Source organism: Cottoperca gobio, chromosome 19 (genome assembly GCF_900634415.1).
Source record: "Cottoperca gobio chromosome 19, fCotGob3.1, whole genome shotgun sequence".
Classification (NCBI taxonomy): domain Eukaryota; kingdom Metazoa; phylum Chordata; class Actinopteri; order Perciformes; family Bovichtidae; genus Cottoperca; species Cottoperca gobio.
This window is the reverse complement of record NC_041373.1, coordinates 10,346,213-10,368,495: the sequence shown is the minus strand read 5'-3', so window position 1 is coordinate 10,368,495 and position 22,283 is coordinate 10,346,213. Positions and strand designations below refer to the sequence as shown.

Here is a 22,283-nt window from a genome sequence, read left to right as displayed (position 1 = left end):
TAAAAAATAAACAAAAATGCTCTTGTGAGGCAGGATGTACTGACAAGAAACATTCAAATGGTAGTTTGAAGTCTTGCAGTGACAATGTCACCTGTTGTCACCCATGAATTATTCCAACACTCATCATCTGCCAGTTTTTTAAGCTTTTTAATTTGTTTGCCTACGAAGACATCCATTCTCAAGCAGAATGTGTCGAAGGCACTTTACTTTCGTGCAACTCATGCAAACCACATCGCCCACACACATGTGCTACAGCTGGTGTGGTCTCTCGCAGCAGTGCTACAGTGGGAACACGCTGCCTGGTGATTTATTCTCATTTCATTACATTTGTCTCTCTAAGCTGCTAAACCGTCAATTTTGAATTGTATATCTCCTTGGGGGAGGGGGGGGGAGGGAGGGGGGGGGGGGGGGATCCCCAGGAGTTTTTAGATGGGATCTTGTGACTGAACCCTGATAGGTTGTCAGTTGCGCAGATGACGGGCATATATCACTGTCTCGCCATGCTCGATTGGTCCTCCCATAGGCGATCAGGCATGGCGAGCAGAGAGGAGCAAGGAGCAGCAAAGCTCCCAAGAAGATTGCCGGGGCTTTGGAGCCAATTGGCCAAACTGTGGACTTCTGGGTCACATCACGTAGACTTTACATTGGTAAAGAGACGTCTGTAAATCAACTTCCCAGTTTGAATACTTAAATATCCCTTTTATAGGTTATATAATAGCTATATAGCAAAATCCTTTTACTTTTCTTTCTCCATGGGGATGAGACCGAGCGGCCTGGAGGCGGGGTTAAAGGAACCACTAGTGCGCTTGCTTTAAGTAATGGGTCATTTTGCTAATTCTTTTTGCAACTTTCATAGGAATGAACGGGACCGCCGTATCCAATTCTCTTTATTACATCCGTGGGTGCAGCGAGAGGCGAGGGTCTCAAGCACCTCTGTGAGCCACTGTCTCCTGCTCTGTTGGCTAATAATCCATCCTGAAGTTCCTCTTCCATGTGGACCTCACTATAGCTGGGACAATATTTTGATAAATCGTTTATTAATCAAAAGTCTTTTCACTTTAGAAAGGATCCGACTCGTACAGTGTATACAGGTGTATACACCTTAACACATTGACACGAGTGCATTTTTAAAGCGCATTTGAGCGAGCGCTCCCTTGAGCGTGATTCATCGCATCATGACTCATCCTCTTGTGCCTAAATAAATTTTCCTATGACTTAAAGTGATTGATCTAACAGAAGAACTAACATCGTGTTTAGGAAATGTACAAACCGACTTTGTGTGTAGAGGGAAAACCTCTTAAACAAATGGCCCCACGACACTCAATTCAATTCAAATGTTCAACCTAATTGTCATTTCTCGCCGCCTCTCCATCTCTCTTCACGCCACATAACCATTGGCAGGACCAACTTCACGCTGTGCTTTGTGGTAATGACTTTCTTTCTTTGTTTGTTTTGTTTGCATCAGTGGACTTACTCGGCCTGCTGAAGTGGCGCTCCAACACCAGCCTGCTGCAGCAGAACCTGCGTCAGCTGATGAAAGTGGATGGTGGCGAGGTCGTCAAGGTCAGAGAGCAAAAAGTCATCCTGCAATCTGCTCACTACACTTTATCTGTTGTCTTTTTGTTTTTCACGATGAGTCACAAAGCCCCGGTGCATTCAGAGTTGGATAAATGAATTGTTGTGCACCTCCATCCTTTTGCCTGGATACAGAATTACACAACCTCTCAACAGCTGGTGACAAACAATGCAGTAACAAACCTTACTCTTCCGGAAAGTTACAGCTTCTTGGCAGCAGTGTCACTAATTATTTCACTGCCTGTCGTTGAAACAGGTTGTTAGTTTTTTTTACAGTGAGGAGGGGGGCACATAGCAGCACACACAGCGTACTGAAGGGCAGGAGATGACCTGCTGTCAGAAGTATAGGCAGGCTCTTAAAGTGCCCAGCTTGGGGCTTATGAATAAATTACTCCTCTAGATAAAGTTAAGCGTGGGCTAGTTGGGGGGTCTGGCAGATTACAGCGTATCAGAGGAAGTCCTTCCCCCAGTCAGTTTTGATCAGACCAGATAGATATGTCAGCCACAGCTGGACCAGCTCATTAAACCACAGGGGTGTGATTATAATATTATAATTACCAGCACATTAGCACTCTATCTCTCCAAAAGCGCTCCGAGGCTGCCGGTGTGCAATTAGATAACACTTTTCTGGCTCGGCATTTAAAAGACAATTTCTCAACAAGGTATACCATTGTAACGGGCGTCTGCTGTGTATTAGATGCTATGCATAAATATTAGACCATACATGAATCCTGGGATGTGTTTTCTGAAATGTGATAGAGTTTGCGAGTGAACAGGTGACTCCTCCGTCTCGCAGTCTGCCCTTCGTGAGATTGCATCGTGCTTTAAACTCCACGTGGTGAAACAGCGTGTTTGTTTCTCGTCGAGAGCGCGATGAATCTCATCCGTCCCGAGATGACAGACCGAGCACGGGACAGAGTGACGACTCTGTTTCCGACACTTTTTACATCTGTTTTCACATTGCCTCAGAATTGGCTGAGTAAATGGAGCATGTTTCCCCAGAGAAGGAGTGTGTGTGTGTGTGTGTGTGTGTGTGTGTGGTTAGTAATAATTTCCCCTGTCAGCAGTACCTCCAGAAACACTGTCTTTTCTTTATAGAACTACAGTGTATTTGGTCATGTTAACAGCTGTAAAGGGTAGCACTAGTCTGAGCAGGAGTTCACTTGCGATATTTTCTGCTTCCACTCTGCGTCAAAAATAGTGTAAACACCCCACAAGTGACATTACAGCCTCCTCTGTTATTAGGAGAGTTGTGTCTCGATATGACGGATACGTGATCTCGGCCTTTTATCCCTTTTAATGTCACCAGCTGGATGTGAGCGTCCTCCCTCAAAGAAAGAAATGATTATCAATTTCACTCTGTTTGATTTGAAAGTGCTATGTTGTTATTGTTATTGCCCTGTCATTCCAGTTCCTGCAAGACACTCTGGATGCTCTCTTCAACATCATGATGGAGAACTCCGACAGTGACACGTTTGACACTTTGGTGTTCGATGCCTTGGTAAGCAAAGAAGCAAACAGGAACAGCGGAGCAGAATTCATACCAGCAGAGGTTCTTGTCAGTGGGAACAAACACTTAGACGTGTTCGCGGCTCAGATGCAAATATAATCTGTTGTCACATCTTTCATATGCTAAACGCTTTTGACTGGCGTCTTTGCTCTTTGTGTGTGTCGGCCCTTTTTTGATATCACAACAAAACACCTGTTTGTGTGCAGCTCCCTGCTTCTAGTTCTGAGATGTAGCTTTAACCGATGATTTAAATCCATTTGTCTGTTTTTGTTTTGTTTTGGGAGTGAACCGTAAACTAAGTATATGAATAATTTCATAACCTTTTCTTATATACACGGGGTGTTTTGAGCATTATTCATGCGTTTGCCGAAAGTTTTCTAAATGTGCAAGGGGAAGAAAAGTGACTTAATTTGGCAAACGTGTTCTGTGACAGGAGAAGTAACGTATGCAGAATACACATCCCATAAGAACAGAGGAAGGAGGAAGGGATGGTGTCGGGTGTCGTCTGGGGTCCTAGATCTTTAGCAAATTGAGAGAGAAATGGCTTTCTGCTTCTGCAGTCTTGCTTAATTTCCCAATCTATTTCAGCACATTGAGTGAGACGGGCAGTGTTTTCTCGCTCTCCGCTATGAGCACACGCAGTTTACATTTGAATGAACATGTCTCTGTTCTCTGACAGGTGTTCATAATCGGGCTTATAGCGGACAGAAAGTTCCAGCACTTTAACCCCGTTCTGGAGACCTACATCCGGAAGCATTTCAGTGCCACACTGGCATACACGTGAGTTCACCACACGTCATACAATCATATCCCATTAGGCCATGAGCAGATTTAACAGACTCTATAAATGTATGATTTGTGTTTTGTAGGAAGCTGACCAAGGTTCTGAAGAACTACGTGGACAACGCTGAGAAGCTGACGGAGCAGCTCCTGAGGGCCATGAAGGCTCTGGAGTACATCTTCAAGTTTATCGTCCGCTCCAGAGTCCTCTTTAACCAGTACGTCCTAACATAAAACATATACGTTCATATTTCATATGCACATGCATGCAGACATACTCTCATTGTCCACACAGTATGTTTGTCTTTGTATATGTCTACCTGTATCACTTAGGCAGAACTTTATTTATCCCCAGGGGAAATTGTTGTGCAACAGTTGCAATACTCAGAAGGCAAATAGTGCAAAAATGTTTTATATATATAAAAAAAATGTAAGAATAAAATGAGATTACTTAGTAAAATTTCTGATTTCTTTATTGCTTTAGTTCCTTAAATAATAATTAGATTTCTGTGTTATTTCATAATACAAAATCAATATTGTGTGCAGCATTGATTGTGTTCTCCGCAGAATGCTATGGAACGAAGGTGAAATTGAATAGTCTTTATGGCCAGGTGATTTCTATGATTGTGTTTATAATAGGGCTGTGGAGATGTCGAACGGATGATAATGTTGTAGAGCCACGGAACTAAGCTGTTCCTGCTGAGGGGCTGATGTATGATCCTGCTCTAATTGAGTGTGCAGAGTTTGATTGGTTTTTCCGTCTGATGTCTAGAGGACGCTTCGTCCTTTACCTCGCATATCCGGCTGAAGCAACTTCGCTCTCTTGCTCTCTTGGGCCGTCTACGTTCACCGCGTGTGTCCAGTGGTTTCCGTCGCAGGATATCAACGTGCATCCTGTCTGTCTGTCGGGGACATTAGCTTTTTAGTTGGCCTCGAAGTTAGAACTTCTTCAAAGCTGTAAAGCTGCTTGCTTTGACTAGAAGGTGCCGAGGCCACATCCGCCACGTGTTTGACTTTTATTGCGTGCCAGTAGAAATGGCAGAGGAGACACTCTAATCACTCACTTTCCCCCTTTTGATTTGAGACCGGTGTGGCTATCAGGGGCTCACTCTGCTCCTTAGAGCTGCAGGTGAGAAGCAGCTTTAAGTAATTGTTGTTGTGGGAGCTCTGAGACGGATGCCGCTAATCCTATGATTTCTGTAAGCCCTCAACAGTGACTATCCTGGGCCATGTAATACCTGCAGCACCACGAGAGATTGTAGCACCATGAAAAAACACCTCTCTGCAAGAAAGACATCGAAATGTGATGCGGTGGAGCCAAAGAAACACTTTACTGCCTCCCTCGGCTTCAGTTTGTGTTTTCAAAAACCATTTTAAATAATTCTCTCTCAAATCCTAATTTTTAATTTATTAAATCTGAGTGGTTGACACACTTAATTACCTTGCAGGGAGCACAATGTGGCTCATTTACAGTTAATACCCAGTTTGTGGAGATTTGTCGGCTCTGCGAGTGGGATGAAATGCATTTTGCATTTTTGGGGGATTATGGAGGAAGCCGTGCTTTGTGTCCCCCGTGCACTTAGAAATTAGGGGGGAAGCGTTCCCTGCAATTGTTCTGTGATCATTGGTTTACAGTCGCTGGGCAACATTTGCTCCACATAACCCAAACTAGCAGACATTAATAATACAACATCCTAGACATTATTAGAAACGTTTGCAAAGTAACGTCCCCGAAGCCTTTTACATGACCTTTGCTTTCTGTTCCTCGACGAGGGTCAGTAGCGTAGATCGTTAACTTTTCCAATTCTTTTTATTGTTTTTGTTTCCACATGCCAGCAGGCAGGTGCTCCGGGGTCTTGTCATGTTGTTTTTAAATGCTAATCTGGCTGGCAGCGAGAGTGATGTCTGTGGCTGTGATCCAGTAATATTTGCATTGATAACACACACACGGGCCCTTCTGTTGGCTGCTTTTTCTCTTTTTTTCTTTTTGTGATTTAACAGGGAAGCATCAAACTCTTGTTGTTTACACAGGGATGAAAGAAACAACAGCCTTGTGATCATCTGCCAATGTAATTCTCCACTTCATCTCCTCCCCAGGCTCTACGAGAACAAAGGCGAGGCCGACTTCATGGAGTCCTTGAGGAACCTTTTCACATCCTTTAATGACATGATGCACAGTAATTCAGAGAACACCGGCATGGTGAAGGTAGGCTGACGATCACGTCGAGTCCAACCGCATCGCTATCAAACTCACTCGCCAGGAAATAGCTTCTGCTGCTGCGGAAATATAGCAAATACTTCCCGCTGTGCGGAAAGTAAATACATCTGCTGTAATTTGCTTTGGATTACGAGCTCTGTAATCGCAGATGCATCTGTCACGTTAGATGTACACTAATGCAGCAGCTAATTAGACAACAATGGCGTGTTGGTAATGCTCGGCTTCCGCTCGTTGATGGTCTGTTTGTCTTGTATTATCTGTTCTCTTCACCTCACGTCCCTTTGTGCTGATGTTTCCCGATCTTTACTTTCATTTCCTCTCCTGTGACCTTGTTAGATCTGCACATACAATAAAACGAGGTATTTTAGAAAGCATCTTTAATAAATGCTTAGAGGAAATACGCTCCTCGCTAAGAGTTAGGAGAGATGCCACTCTTATATTCTATTGGATAAATCTGAAGCAGCAGCCAGTTAGCTTAGCATAAAGAGTGTACTGCTTTACTCATTATGTCGTCATTTCATTCTTACACAAAACAAAAAAGTGTTCAAATGAAGTCGTTTGTGCCGGACTACTTCTGTAAAGATACGAGAGTGGTATCGAACTTCTCATCTAACGTGTATTTCCCAATGTGTCAAACTATTCCTTGAAGGTTTGAGCTCAGTCTGGAACCTCGATACTTTTATAGGTTAAGAATCTGAACCTAATTTACTCAAAGCAGGTTTTCCACACATTGTGCACGTTTGTTCCGTGTTGTTATCTCTTGTCCGTCTGTACTTCTATATGTGTGTTTGTTTTCCCTCTCTCTCCGTTTCGCTCTGACCTCGACTGTCCTGTGGTCTGGGGCTCCTCTGGCCTCCTGCTCTTTAGCTGCTCCTTAAGGTATTTATTTCTAAGCCTTGCTTATTGTGCCTTTAAGCTCTCTTCATTGTTGTTCGCATGTCCTTGTCCTTGACCCCCAAACAAACACACACAAGCGTATACTTTTTTGCAGATGCACTCAAATACCTCACGTGCCGACGTGCACACCCACCTATGCTTCTAGAGATAACATAATCACAGTGCACATGCACCTTGGCAACACCTACTGTAGATCCATGTGCACGCTCAACCATAGGAGAAGCTCAGGAGTCAATTAGGAGTCAGTTGCTGTGTAATTGGGTGAGATATTAGCTTTACTGTCAGTAAATTAAAAACTGATCTTGAGGAACGAAAGGGCACGAAAGCAAGGAATCCTGCTTTCTTCCCCAAGTCCGCCCTTAGTGAAAGCACTGTGACAGGGGGAAGCTATTGAGCGGTCACACCATACCTCAAGTCTGAATCCTGATGAACATCTGGACAGACGTGCAATGCGGGAAACTTTTACACACACACACACACACACACACGCGCGTGTAAACAAATGCATGCTCCTGGTGGCTGTGAGGAGCAGGGGGCAGGTGACTCTACTCCTCTGTTGTGACACGTCCCTGTGCAGTAGGTGGGAATAAAGTCGCTGCTGAGAACAAAGAAGAAAAACAACAACATTTCAAACTAAATCAAAGTTAAACGCCACCTTTTTGAAATCCCAAGTCTGAGTCTCCCCAACTCTTCCCGTCTGCAGAGAGAGGAGAAGGCGTTGCATGAAGCATTAAAAATATCTATTTAGATGACGGTTATGGCTGTATCCATCTTCAGACATATGTTCATCAGACAGGGTCAAAATAATGTATTTCTTGCCAACCTCACAACATCGCTGATTACCCTTCAACATATTTTTTCAGAAATAAACCACGCACAATAACAGCTGATTGTAGCGGCTGGCGTCCAGCGTGCTACATTTGTATGGCCAATCAACCTCTGTTGAGACAGACTGCCACTGCTCATCATTTGCATAGATGCTGTATAAACATCCCCAACCCTCCGTGGCCGGCGTTTAGCAGCAGGCGTTTAGAGAGGGAAGTTTCAGCTTGCTTAATCATTCCCATTATTAATGGATGGCTATGTAATCAGCCACTGGGTGCACACAGTTGATGTCTTCATTATGGTATCGATGTGCCAATGTAGATCATATCTGGCCGTGTGCATCAAGGTGTCACTAGAGAGACCTTACAACACCACCCCCCCCCCCCCCCCCCCCCCCCCTGTCCTCATGTAGACTGGATGAAATAAATGAAGATGCACATATATATATAACATACAACAATGACAAACAGTCTTCGTCATCAAAGGGTTAATTGTTCTAGTTTAATGGCCCACAGAGGGCAAAGTGTGTACTGCAGCGTGTATGCTACGGAGAGGCACGCTATCTAATTAAATTTATTAGTGAGACAGAGAAGGAGGACACGGCGTCCGGCACATTTACACTAAACTACACACAATTCCCACCTTACTGTATTACATAATGTGGGACGGAGCAGCTTACACAATCAATCAATGACTGAACTAATGAAGTTGGCGCTGAGAACAGTCTGGTAATGGTTTTCTTTTTCTTTCTCTGGTTAAGGGTGCTGCGCTGAAGTACGTTCCCACCATTGTCAATGATGTGAAGCTGGTCTTTGATCCAAAGGAACTAAGGTAATTTCATATCATGCATTACATTTTCCTCATGCTCTGTCGCTGTTACAATGACACCTGCAGTAGGTATTAGGATTTGAGGGGAAAGTATTTTTATTAAGAGATGAGCTGAGCTCTCTGTGAACTTTTGATGTTCTTTCATTTTTTTCCAGCAGACGGTGGCAGCACATTTAAAGCAAATATAAAAAAAAAAAAGAAAAATTCAAATTGGACTTAAATGTCATTTTGCTGGAGAATGAAATGAGAAATCTCAATTGCTTTTGTTTTTCTAAGCGTCCGCTTGAGTTAAAATTTCATGTTTGGATGAATGCCTAACAAGCTGACGGGATAATGTGCCGCCATAAAGACTTAGAAGCATCATTTATTTAGTTTGCTGATTTTTTACTCTACATTCAGTATCTGTACTGTGATGGGCAGCGGTTGTTAAACATGCTCAGGTTGCCTTGGAAAGCCCACTGACCGCTCCGCTCAAGTGTCCATTTGGGTTAATGTCGTCTAACCGTGAATGTCATCTGCCGCAGCTCAACGCTCGTCTACATAACAAGCGACTTCCGAAGTGTCGCACGCCGATCTCACCGCGGCACTAAATCATTCGCTCGGTGTTGTACAAAACGGAAAAGAAAACTTGATAATCCGTCCTTATCATCCCAATGACTTTTTCTTACATTATGGAAATTTATGGACTGTAAATTTCAAACGACTATGTCCATGTACTCTTGGGGCGGTGTTCCAAAACTGAGAGGACATTGCATTTGTGACAAATGCCTCACGGGTGTGCCCTTGATTTTCAGCCCCATTTGAATGTCTTTAATCTGTTATGCTTTACAGCACAAAAACAAAAATGGCCTCATTTATGGAGCATTATATTTACAAACACACGACGAAAGCTTTTCTTTCTTTCAAAAAAACACATGTCGGTGCCGTTTTGGTCAAACATTTATCATCTGTGGATATTTAGTTCAGACGAATATATCATTTCCTAATTGTAAATGAATGAAATATGCATCCTTGCACAATACTTTAACAAATATATTTACAGCTCCTTTAGATTGATATTTTCTCTCTTTCCGTCTCGGTTTGATTCAGTATGTCCTCCTCTGTGTGACGCCGAGTCTTTTCATTTTCATTTGAATCAAAGTTTTCATTCTTAAATGTGTGTCATTCATTATCAGGCACGCTTCATTTTGGAGACTAATGACGTCTCCACACTTTGTCCCCTGCACTGTGCAGCCAAAGGAACCATATGCTCTCCCAGCTATATAGCAACGTGCAGTATTACGCAAACTGGCACATTTGTGGGGTTGGAGAGCTTTTGATTTCAGCTGTAATTCTAAAAGCTGTGGCTCTTATGAACCATTCATTTACCTATTTTTTTATTTTTTTAAATCACAAGCCCTGGCTTTCTTTCCTGCCAGAGCAAAGGTGGCATCAGCTGTTCCTGTTGTTAGGTTAAACCTGGCTGAGCTGGAGGCCACTAAATTGAAGCCTTGAGGGCGGGGGTGATTCATCCCCCGCCAGAACCTTTTCTCTCCTCCTTGAGCCTCAGCTTGCAAGCATCTGGCCTCTTCATGGAGGAGACAAATATCAGCTTTGAGAGTAAATGACGGAAGATTTAACTTTCAGGCGCTGAATTGTTGAATGTTCATAGAGTGATCTTGCTGAGCTCACAGTACTGAGTCCAACAGAAGAAACATGTAGCCATTGGGGGGTGCAGGTCTATTGCATCACTTATTTGTGCTGATTCAGACTCTTCTGTCAGTCGTGTTGAAACTGTTGGGAAACTTTTTAAGTATATAGAGTTGAGAGACTTTAAAAAGAAAAAAGTTTAATAAGCCAGAACTAGATGTGAACCATATGAATAAATATTATATCAAATTACATATGACAAAAACATCTTGGCTCAAGGTCTTCTTACTTTTTTAAAAATGTTTTATTTTTGAGCTTTCAGCCGCATCTCGTGGGCTTCATGGAGTTTGCGCCGATGTCATGGAGATGATTCAGTTGTTATCATTAAACTGTATGGTACTTACAGTTCCTGCAACACAAAGGCAGGCCTTGTCATTGATTTGCAACATTGACTGCTGTCCTTGAGATTGAGCAAAATCTGTCTCTGGTAGCCAGAGTTCATCCCAGGTTATCCTCTGGGTCAGTTGACAAATCTCTATTGCTTCATGCTATATATATATATATATATATATATATATATATATATATATATATATATATATATATATATATATATATATATATATATATATATATATATATATATATATATATAATTGTCACATCCTCCAACCCTAGCACGACTATCTGAAAACGACCTGTGTGGGTGTGCAGGGGCCTTTTTTTAATTGCGTTTGGGATGATTGCTCGTGATGGGAAGCGGTCAGCCAGCCAGTCCAAGATTCCTGATCATTCTGACCTTTTTATTGTCTTTATTGTCTTCCTTCTGTGTCCATAGCAAGCTGTTCACCGAGTTCATCCTAAAGGTTCCTCTGGGTCGCCTGGTGAAACAGAAGCTAGACTGTCTGATTGACATCGTCCACAGCGACCTCTTTACTCATCACGGTGAGAGCAGACACACACACACACACACTCGCACACGTACAAAGCGTACTCGCAGTTCTCCAGTGCCTGCACCTTCACTCGCAGAGCAGTAATATAGCAATCACACACACCACCTGCCTCCCCTTGCCATCTCGGTGTGAGCCCGCAGTAAAGGTCACGGTGAGGCCTCGTGGAAATCCCTCCTGTTATCTAAGGGAGTTAAGAAATCTCACTGCTGAAATCCCAGGGACATGTCTGTATCAGAACATCAGTATTTACATCTCAGCCTTCAAGTCTCAGCCTGTTCTTTCCTCTCCCGTTTTAATATTCAATCCTTTTTTGTGTGTTTATCGGGTCCTTTCTGTTCTTGTTTCCCCGTTCCTTGTCTCACCCCAACGGCACAATCACACTTTTCATACTACACTCGAGCACCATGCTATTGTATATTTCAGCCATGTTGTAGAAATGTCAAATAGAGCGTCCAGTCTGGTCCTGCAGACGGGGCCCTGCTGCAGTGACTTGTGAGGGCCGAACATTTGTGCCAGAGGCGGCAGTCCTCCGAGGCCCATTTAAGTTAGGCCCTTATTTAGAAACAAACAAAATCACACACACACACATTCTGTCCCGTGTTGGTAAATTAAATGCAGAGTTCCCAACTTAATGAAGTAGCAACAGTGATTGAATGTGACCGCCAGGGACCTCAGAGGGGCCGGACAAACAACAATTATCCACTTGCCCGGCTGCTCTCTCCGCCTCCGTCATCCGCACATGTTCAGTTCACCACGCATGTACAGGAAACACTATGAAATGGACATTGAATGTTTGACGTAATGATGCCGTGCTTTCATACTGAAGCAACCTCAGATTCTGATCGGCTGTTTGGCCGGTGTAGTGGATAGCTATGGAAGGGGCATTGCTCAGTGTGTGGCTCGCATGGTAATTACTATTGGTGTAATTGTAGACAGGCAAGCCTCCCTGATGCTTGTGAATGGCCCGCTGATCAGCCAAATACTCGTTGCCGTGACATAAAGGCTACCCCCGCCACTCGGTCCTCACGACAGCTCCAGTTTGAACATCACTGCTTTTAGGTGCGGGCGTGTTTTTGAACAGTGCAAAAAAGCCAGTGATGTGGAAGCCTTAATTGCTAAGTAAAAACTGTCCTTTCCACATCAGTCTCAAGCAGAGATCCACTTTGGAGATGTTTTATTACAGATAATGACTACTGCGATGAGAAAAAGGGGTTAGACAGGCAGTCTTTAAATGTGGTCTAATCAGCTGTAGTAAGTGCACATGCTCCTGGGACTCATTGTTAGATGCATCCTGATCCCCAGGCGGTCCATGAAAGGTTCCCCCGCCAGCCAATCCCAAAGTGAAATACACTAGATGTAATGCTTGGAGCACATAATGAACGCACAGCAAGAGGCCTCTACCTAGATGCTCAACACGCAACGTGGAGTTTCTTAGCAATCTCCGCACGCTCATCAATATGCATTGAATGTGTTCACTGTTGTGTTTTCTTTCCTGTAGGCTGCACATTGATTAACATATTAACTGAAAACGGGTCTTAAATTAGTGCTTTTCAGTCCCCAACGGGCTTATTTCTGTTTTAAAATGATGAGTTTAGACAATATGACGACATCCCTCTCCCACATGTTTGACATTTATTTGTGTGGTATGTGATTGGTATGCATACGCAACTCTCTGCTGCAGATGGAAACTTAATGGACTCAGAAAGAGGGATGGGCTTTTTCGTGTGTCTTTTCAATTTTCTTATTTCAGAAGGCGAAACGTGTCACCTTCACTGTTTATGATGTAAAAAGGGAAGAGCGGGTCGGGCCGGGCCGCATAAATCACTTGCAAATGGGCTCATTGGAAGAGAACAAATATGTCAGCTGCTCTCCTGCTCTGCATTAAAGGGGGAAATCACTGTAGCGTCCAAAATCTGTTTGCATTGGAAGTTTGAGGAGAGCGCTCATGGCCTAGCTTGATAGTTCCACTCTGCTTGTCCCGCTCCCACCCCGCTAGCATGTGTGAGTGTGTGTGTGTGTGTGTGTGTGTGTGTGTGTGTGCGTGTGTGTGAGAGAGTGAGTGAGTGAGAGTCCACGTGTACGCTTGCATGTCTATGTCCATTTACGTGTCAGTGTGTTGCCACCGGTGTGTATTTTGAGTTTGGAGGAGGCACAAAGGAAAGACAAAAAGGTATCAAACCCTCCACACAATGTTAAACGCCCTCAGATAGGCAGATTAGATTTTTATTTGCTTAAACCCTGGAAGATTAAGAAGCACATGTACACAGAAAAACACACAGTTTTGCTTTAATCGGTGTCAGGCAGGATAGCTTGGTGCTCCGTTTCACAGCACCAGAAATATTCCAGTGCCGACATGGTTGTCACTTCATGTCAGGGCGAGCTAACGCAAAACAAACAACATCCAGAACGTTTGTTTTCATGCGTTTACCGCTGAAAGTTTTTTGTGAATAATCGCTGTATTGATGAGCTCCGTCGTAAAGCCCCCGAGGAGCACTAGGCTTATTGCTAATGGGGCTCTAGGGACGGCCGAGTCGATGTGAACTAACTTGACAACCATTGGATGGATTGGGATAAGTCCTACTGACTTGGCCCTGTACGCTTTCATCTCTAGCTCCTCCAAAGGAATATTGTGAGGCGTGATTGTTGGATTTCCATGTCATTTGAAGGGATAATCACATTAGGATAAATGTGCTTGTTTTGATGACGCCCTGCCTTGTTTTATAGCAACACACTGAGGCCAGATTGTCAATTTCTTACGCAAGAAACGCCAAAATGTAGAGGAAAGGTTGCTGTGATAAATGCTGAGCCAAGTCGCCCCCCCCCCCTTAAAAAATGTTTTGACCTTATCGATTTCGGTGTCAGCTCAACCTTTCATCTTGTGCCACCCATTTGCCATTTCATGCAATATGTCTCAAAATGTAAAAGGTGGATTACTGTGGAATTGAGTGAGCAATTTAATGATCCTCCGAGCGTGAGCGTTCTGTTTTTCTTACCTTTCCCGTTGCATCACAGTTGGGGCACAAAAAAAAAAAAGACATGACACTTTCATGCTCAGAGGTCAAACAACTTTTCTTTAGTGCCACCTGGAACATTTGTGTTCTGGGATGTAATGAGCAATTAACAATCTCCGTCATAGCTAATGAGTTTTAATCTCTTTAATTAATTCCTTACAAACACCTGTGTTTGTGTTTTTTACACACACAAACACTCTTGTAGCAACTTTCTGTGTTATTTCTTAAATTTTGACATAATTGCAAAAATAATGATTATTATTTGGACCCCACATTTAGTTGATGTGTTATCTTCCAGTCGGAGTTTCCCTGTAATTATTTTTGAATTAGGATTATTAAAAACAATTGAAAAGGAGTTAGCAGCTATGTGAGATTTCCTAGATTGCTACAAGAGATTCATCGTGTAATTGATGCACTAATCAAAGTCATAAAGAAATACAATTTCAAAGTCTTTATTTGTTAAAATACTAATTACTACGTACGACATTCATAACCCTTTAATTACAGAGGCTCGTCGTGCTCTCTGTGTGGAGCCCGAGCTTCTGCTTTACGATCACTTCCAGTAAGACGGACAAAGAAATGGAAAACATTCACCTCAGTCAAAGATGCTGTTTCCATTCTGCTTTTCCTTTTTTCTTCTGGTACGTAGGCTGTGACGAAAGCACCGGGCTTTTCCTTTTCTTCAACCATCTTCATGGAGTCGATCCATACGTCTCCAGTTTACATGTAGCTCCTTTTAGAAAGGGGTCAGAGAATATAAAACACTGAATGTATAATCCCGCTGCGTATTGTTTATGAAGAGGTCCCCGCATGCCTTTCAACGCCTTGCATCCTGCCGTTTATCATTCGGCCTTGAGCAATATTGACATTGGCAAAAGGTGTGTGTGTGTGTGTGTGTGTGTGTGTGTGTGTGTGTGTGTGTGTGTGTGTGTGTGTGTGTGTGTGTGTGTGTGTGTGTGTGTGTGTGTGTGTGTGTGTGTGTGTGTGTGTGTGTGTGTGTGTGTGTGTGTGTGTGTGTGTGTGTGTGTGTGTGTGTGTGTGTGTGTGTGTGTGTTTTCACGAGTAATAAAGTTAGTGTTTTATCTTGTCCTGGTTGATTGGCTCGTTAAAGCTGTAACATGATCTGTGAAGCAGAGAGATTATATTGATTGTGAATTGAAATCTGTTTCTTTTAGCGCAGCCACCTTATTATAAAGATTGTTATTTGAAGTGCACCGTTGCCCCTGTCGTGTAGTCTGCCTCTGCATCGGGGATGAAAGACTGCGTCGGAGCACTGTACAGGGGGGGGGGGCAGGGCAGGCATTGCAAGGTATTTTATTTTTATGTTATCAATTTATATTCACACCCCAAATCTGAAAGGTCACTTTACCCTCTAACCGATACTCCGCATATTCTTTATTGAACCAGGCCTAACTCCAGTATTTGTCCCTAGGCTTTAATTATGACCCCCCCCCCCCCCCCCACCGTTACTTTGACAGAGATGACGAGAACGTTTCTGCTGCCTTCACTATGTGAAGTGCTCTTCTTCATCATGTTTTATGGCTCTGATTGGCTTCTGTTCTGACATCGATGCCGTTGCCCCGGGAACGTGGGAGAGTTTGACACATTTAAGTTTAATAAATCAATTCTGCACGCCCGCTTTATTTTATTTTATTTGATCCTCCGAGCAGTGAGGAAGAAGCCATTTACGAGCTGCGTGCGTCTTCATCGAGAGTATGTCGGGAGCATATGCTGCGCTGCCTCGCGTGATCCATCATCTGCTCCATGTGTTGAGCGGCGTTGTGAATGTGTGTTTTCGCCGGTGTCCCTGCAGATTGCCGGGAGATCCTCCTGCCGCTCATGACGGACCAGCTGAAGTTCCACCTGGAGAAGCGCGAGGAGCCCAAGGCTTGCTGCCAGCTGCTTAGTGACATCCTGGAGGTGCTCTACAGGAAGGATGTGGTGAGCGAGGAACACAACTCTCCAGCTTTATGTACTTTTTATTTACCTCCCGGGATAAAAAAAAAAAAAAAAAAAGTAGCGTAACAAGGCGATCCGGGAGTCTCGATAAAGAATGAACACAATTTGACTGGTTGTTTTACTGAATAGCTACTAATCAGTATGCTGTTGTTATTTTATTGCCCTGCATGCGCTGAAAGGAGCACATTGTTGCACACCTGTTGGCGCTCTAATCTGCCCCGTGGTAAATCACTCACAGAGCCAGTTATGTAGCCGGTCAAAACTAAAGATCTTTCTTTTTCACTATCGAATAATCTAAAGAAAAGTTTTGCCAGTGAATCGTTTCATTGTTCAGTTTTTAAAGTGGCAGACAATAGCTTACCATTTTACAAGTTCCCAGAGCTCAATGTGACATCTTAAAAGTGCTTCTTCTGTCCTGACCAACCAAACACCCCAAATATTATTATTTAACAATTACATCAAATGAAAAAAAGCAGCACATTTGGTGTCAACTTTCTGTACATCAACTAATAATCACTCCTCGCACTCAGGCATCAGTCTCAGCCCTCATACGATAACACACTACCAAACACTCAGCTGCTTCGCCAGTGTGTTTGTAATCCTCTTGCATGCCCAGACTCCTGATGTCCTCCCTCAGGCCCGCTCAGACTCCCCTCGCCATTGATCACCACGGCCTGGCCTCCCACACTCCACTCTGCTAGGGATTATCTCCCACTTGCTCTCTCTTTCACACTCCTCCCGTCCCTCGTTGTGCGGCTTCCTGCCTTGCTCTCTCTTTCATACCTGCACTGCACACCTTCAAACGCATGCCATGCACATGTAGACAGGGAAAGAGTCATTCTGCTTATCAAACAATGTCTACCTTGTTAGAAATGAGGATCTAATCGCATCATTTAAATGGGTCGATTAAAACAATGAATTATTACTTTTTCTCCATTTGCTGGGTTTGTGTAGGAAGATGTGCATCACACTTGCTCTCGCTGCGTTAGAAGACAATATCTGAACCTCCCTCGTCAGATAGTTTATTCTCCCCGGCGCTCACCCCCCCCCCCCTCCATAAACTCTGATAATATTTTTGTCGTGTGCAGGGTCCCACCCAGTGGCACGTGCAGATCGTCATGGAGAAGCTGCTGAGGACCGTCAACAGGACAGTCATTTCCATGGGCCGCGATTCTCCTCACATCGTAAGTCTCATGCAACTATTAGCCGTCTACCCCACGACTCTCTCTCTCTCTTCTCTTTCTGGTTCTCACACACGCATACAAACTCACACAGTCCAATTTTGAGGCCTCTGTACAACAACCAGCTGAACTCCCACAGGCCCACTGCCAACCTCTCCAAAGCGATCATTAAAGGTAAAGTTGCTTTTACTCAACCTCAATCTAAGAGTGGCTTTTGATCTCCAACCAGTTGTTTGTGTGTGTGTGTGTGTGTGTGTGTGTGTCTGTGTGTGTTTCACAATGTTTTTGTTTGTTTGTTTTGATTAGAACATTTCGGATGCTCCGTGCTGTAATCTGTCCACGCGACACATGTACCCCTTTCCTCTGCCGTTAGCCTCCTTCTGCCAATCACTCTCTCAGCTAGAGCTCTGTAGCAATTAATGCACCCATCAGTCATAGTAGGAATGTGCCGTCTGCTTTATTCCAGACGCAAAGCCTTAATCCATTTTCACCAGTCCAAAGACTCCAATGAATATCAAACTTTGGTATTCTCTGACTCATTGCATTACGTCGGATGTTCATTCGAGCAGCTTGTGATGTGACTTTGAAAGTGAGACCCGGGTAATAAACATATAGTTTTAATGCAATGTTTTGTGATGGAGATTCCTCCGAGGACACTTAAAGGTGTTTTTACAGCTCACTTTAATACAGCAAAGTGATGAGAGAGACATTTTCTCTGGACTTCAAGTGTGTATGGAAGCACGCATTACACTGACTCACTATAATGTTACTGGTTGGCGTAGCGTCCTTTCTCCTCCTGTCTCGTGTTGTTTATCGCGTGTGTGCGTGTGTGTGTGTGTGTGTGTGTGTGTGTGTGTGTGTCACAGCACCCTCTCCATCTGGCTGTGCAGCAGGAAACGGCATCACCTGTTTAAATGGAAGCTTATCTGCCTTTCTCACCGGTCACTGAGCCACACCAGCTGAGTGTCGTTAAAATAAAAAAATAAAAAATGGCAACAGCACCCAGAGCTATCACACACTAATCATCCAGTGTGTGTTTTGTGAGCGTGTGTGTTATGTCACGATGCTATAATACGTCCGCAGCTCTCATCCGTTGTCCCCCGTGTCCTGCCTTGCCCTCTTCTTCGTTCTTGTCGGAGCAGAGCTTCTGTCCTTCAGTGTAGCTTGTTACGGTGTTTTAGCAATGCACCGAGCTAATGGCGTAGCCCTCTGTTGTGTAACAGATCACCGGCGTGCCTCGCGCTGCATAATGTAAAGCTAATGAAGCTGTGAGGTGAGCTGAGGCCTCTCTGCTGCCCCCTTCTCTTGGACTCCCACTAACTCTCCCTCTCTAGCGCTCCGATCGGTTCATTGTTATGCCAGGGATACAGGCTCTGCACCGTCCTCGCCTGGCTCACGCTCAGAGACTTTGAGAAGTCGGATTTCGGAAAAAAAGAGTTATCACTCTGCTACATATTTTTGTTAGAACTCGGACCAGCTCATGTTTCTGCTTCCGCCATCTTTTTGCCTCTGCACGGGCTTTCTTTTGGTGGTGTCTAGAAGGCTATATAAGCTCATGAATGCGGCACACGCAGGCTTCTTCTCTGCTGTATTATACTAAGTGCACCCCCCGCCCCCCCCCTGTGGTGTTGGTAGAATGGCGTTCCCCGAGGACAGGGCTTCTATCTGGTTAATGAAACTGCCTTTCCCATGACCTCCTGTGTCCCTTAGTGAAACTATCTACTTTGTATACATGTGCTGCGGCTGCCCTCTGTAGTCAGCTTGCTTTTAATGTCCCTACTGACCTTTTGTCAGCTGCTGCCTCTACAACTAGCTAGCCACTGTACTCGATTGCCTTGACATTCCTAAGTACCCGCTTAATATTTAGCATCGGCGTGTCCTTTTACGCCCAGTGGGAGATAGAGGTCACATCAAAGCCTTGTCTTTTTTTGAAAGCTGCTATGGCCCTTTCACTCGCACACTATGCATTATATAGCACTTGGTGGATAGAAGCTGCATCTGAAGCGGCTCCCAAAAACAAAAGTCATTACTTAATGATCAATAAGGCTGCTGATCATTTCAACAGCGAGTGAGACCCAGTTAGTGCTGCTGGAAGTGTCGTAGCTTTCTAATCAGAGGACTGTTGTTGCCACCGCTGGGCACCGCTGCCTACTCTGCAGGCAGATTGCACGCCGCTGCTCAAACAACACCGCAGCCAACCACCGACCTTGTTCCTCTGAGTGACAGGCCCTCTTACATTTAGATTTATGCATTAATGTTCCACTCTCTCCCGCTTTTCTCTCTCTCTCTCTCTCTCCTTCTTTCCTTTCTCCTCTGGTGGTGGATACAGAATGTTGATGAGAGTGATCACAGTGATGGCTCGGGGGCGTCTGTTTTGTCGTTTGTTGTCACCTCAGAGCTGCGCTTGTTACCGACTTACACAGCATCGCCTGCACATTTGCAGCGTCGGACACCCCGGCAGGCTGCATCTTTATATTCACGTCCACCCTCACACGGGTTGAGATGAGTCCTTGTGAATACATTTACATTAGGATAGTAGCAGAGCATTTTTGTCCGTCCCTGCGGAAATTACAAAGTACTACCTTTATGCCCTTGAATTACATTTTCCTCTAGTTTTAAGCCTCTGGATGAGCGCTGCAGATAGAGATAGAGGTGGGTAGAAAATAGGGTAACATTTGCAAAAAGCAAACTTTTGCCATACTGACATTTGCACATTTTGTTGTGCATTTTCTGCAAACACCTAATTGTGAAAACTAACACCAGACACCAGTGAGGTAACTAAGCTTTACCTCACCGGTGTCCGAATTACCTATTTTTCTTAGCTGTAGTTTTAAGGACCAACCGACAACAGGTTGTGGTGAGAGCTGGCTGCAGTGCATCATGTGTATCCTGCCAACTTTCCTGCAGTGTGCAGAAGTAATGGAGCGGAAAGCTGCAGGGGAAGGACTTGCGCTATTGATTGACAGTACGAAGCTGACCGGCTATAAGGGCTGGAGCTCTTTCTTTGCTGCATGCACTCTCAGACCTGAACATATTACAGCTGGGACCATTCCAACCACATCCCTGCAGATCTGAATCCCTGTCCTACCCGTGGCTTTCTGCATCACTTACACTCTTTATCTCCATCTTAATATCGCTTTCTGTGTAAATATTCATCTCAGCTTCTCTCCCTCTTTTGTCTTCTCTTCCTCTCCGACTCTCTCTCCTGCTGGTCAGACTGCTGCAGAGCTCTTTACAGAAAAGAAGCATAGCGAGATATGGCGCTGAATCATAATGCCTCAAACGTATCACTCACTCGCTGCACCTCTCCTCTGCTGCACTGAAACTTAGACTGAGCTGCCTCTCGTGTGTATTGACCCCCACGACAACTCGTGTCGGACGTGTGCTCTCGTGCCAACGCCGTGTCAAAGCCAATGGGACTCACGGGGCGATGGTCGACACCTTTTAAAACCACCGAGGGGCTGAGCTTCAAGGGTGTAAGAATGCGAGAGTTCGCGTTTGTACCCTCAGTGCTGAGCTGTAAACATCCACCCGAGGGATGCCCTGTAGAGATGGCCCCCGCCACGGATGAGAGAGAGAGAGGGGGGGGGGGGCAGCGTTGCCCTCAAGCATCATTAGTTTCAGCGACTTCATGCGTCCAATGTGAGGGTGACTCTGCATTTCTGGGGCATTTACTCAGAGCTTTGTCCCCAGTTTACCTCATGCTTTCACCTCGTTGCTGGTCTGCGGCAGCATCGGGCAGTTGCATCTGCGCACACAAACGCACGGACGTGCCCCTGAAGTCCATACACGACATTAGGGTGCAAGAGCTGAGTGTGAGCTTTGGATCAGAAGCCGGTTCTGATGCCGGAGCTGCTTATCCCCGCGTTGTATTCTGCTCTCGCATTGCACCGCCCGACTACATCAAAGGAGATGCAGGCCTGACTTTCTGCTGCTTTGCATCACATAAGATCGTAGAGTTGATTGTTTTTCATACCAAATTGTCAAGCCTCAGTGAAATCCTAAATTTAACCAATTTCCTCACAGGAACACATAAAGTATGTCCCATAGTTGAGTTTATTCTTGCGTAATGGTTTTAGTTTTGTTGGCCCAAGTTTTTAGAGATTTCTGCTGACTCCTAATTGCTATCGAGGTGAATGACATTTCACTTGCGGTGCTCAACAACATTGAACAAATTACATTAATTACACCGACACTTAGTAATTCAGACCTCACAGTTCTGGTGGAGAATGTAATGTTAACTGCTGCGGACTGCTTGATATCATCACAGGAAATGGAAATGAGAAATATATATATTTTTGTAATTTGGATGAAAGTTTACAACCTACAATAGTTTAGCCACTACGCAAATGATACTCAGTCTCCTTTGGATTTTGAGAGCTCTGTAGATGTCTGGTTTTATTTCTTTTTTTCATACTTTGCATATTAAATATCTTTAATTTTTTTTTCTTCTCTTGTAAATAAAAACAGTATAAAATACACAGTATTGCACATATTAAATCAATTGCACTTCTTTAAGGTACAGACACACATCTAGTTCTCTCTTGATGCTACAGCATAACTACTGAAAGAAACCTACTCGGCATGTACAAGAGGGGAAGTGTGAGCACATGTAGCCAACAGAGAGCAGCATGTTGGAGCTTGTGAAGGTCAAACCGGTGACGTCTAGCAGTTTGCAAGGTATTGTTGTGACAGTAGATAACGATTCTTATTTTACACCCTTGAAGCCACTTTGCCGCATTTCCTTTTTGACTTTGAGTGACTTCGGTTTTAAGCTCCTGCTGGCGCCGTTAAGGTAATGTTTTCTTTTTAGATATTGGCTGCTTTCCCCACTCATTAAAAATGGTATTAGCCCTATTTGATGCTATACAACATATATTCATACATAATAAATGCAAATGTTATTTTTTTTTGTCT

At 44.1% G+C, this 22,283-nt stretch overlaps 1 protein-coding gene across 2 annotated transcripts in view; it reads left to right on the top strand.

Annotated features, from left to right (window-relative positions):
- The window catches only part of dock1 (dedicator of cytokinesis 1), a 156,482-nt gene that overhangs the window by 44,976 nt on the left and 89,223 nt on the right, over positions 1–22,283 (top strand). Inside the window, exons 19-28 of one of the 2 annotated variants that reach the window (XM_029455854.1) lie at positions 1,466–1,563; positions 2,987–3,076; positions 3,765–3,865; positions 3,955–4,083; positions 5,963–6,071; positions 6,951–6,962; positions 8,566–8,636; positions 11,101–11,207; positions 16,040–16,167; positions 17,274–17,369. In XM_029455854.1, coding sequence (XP_029311714.1) covers positions 1,466–1,563; positions 2,987–3,076; positions 3,765–3,865; positions 3,955–4,083; positions 5,963–6,071; positions 6,951–6,962; positions 8,566–8,636; positions 11,101–11,207; positions 16,040–16,167; positions 17,274–17,369 — 941 coding nt within the window. The remainder of the gene's footprint in view (positions 1–1,465; positions 1,564–2,986; positions 3,077–3,764; positions 3,866–3,954; positions 4,084–5,962; positions 6,072–6,950; positions 6,963–8,565; positions 8,637–11,100; positions 11,208–16,039; positions 16,168–17,273; positions 17,370–22,283) is intronic. The other variant, XM_029455855.1, reaches the window with a different exon arrangement.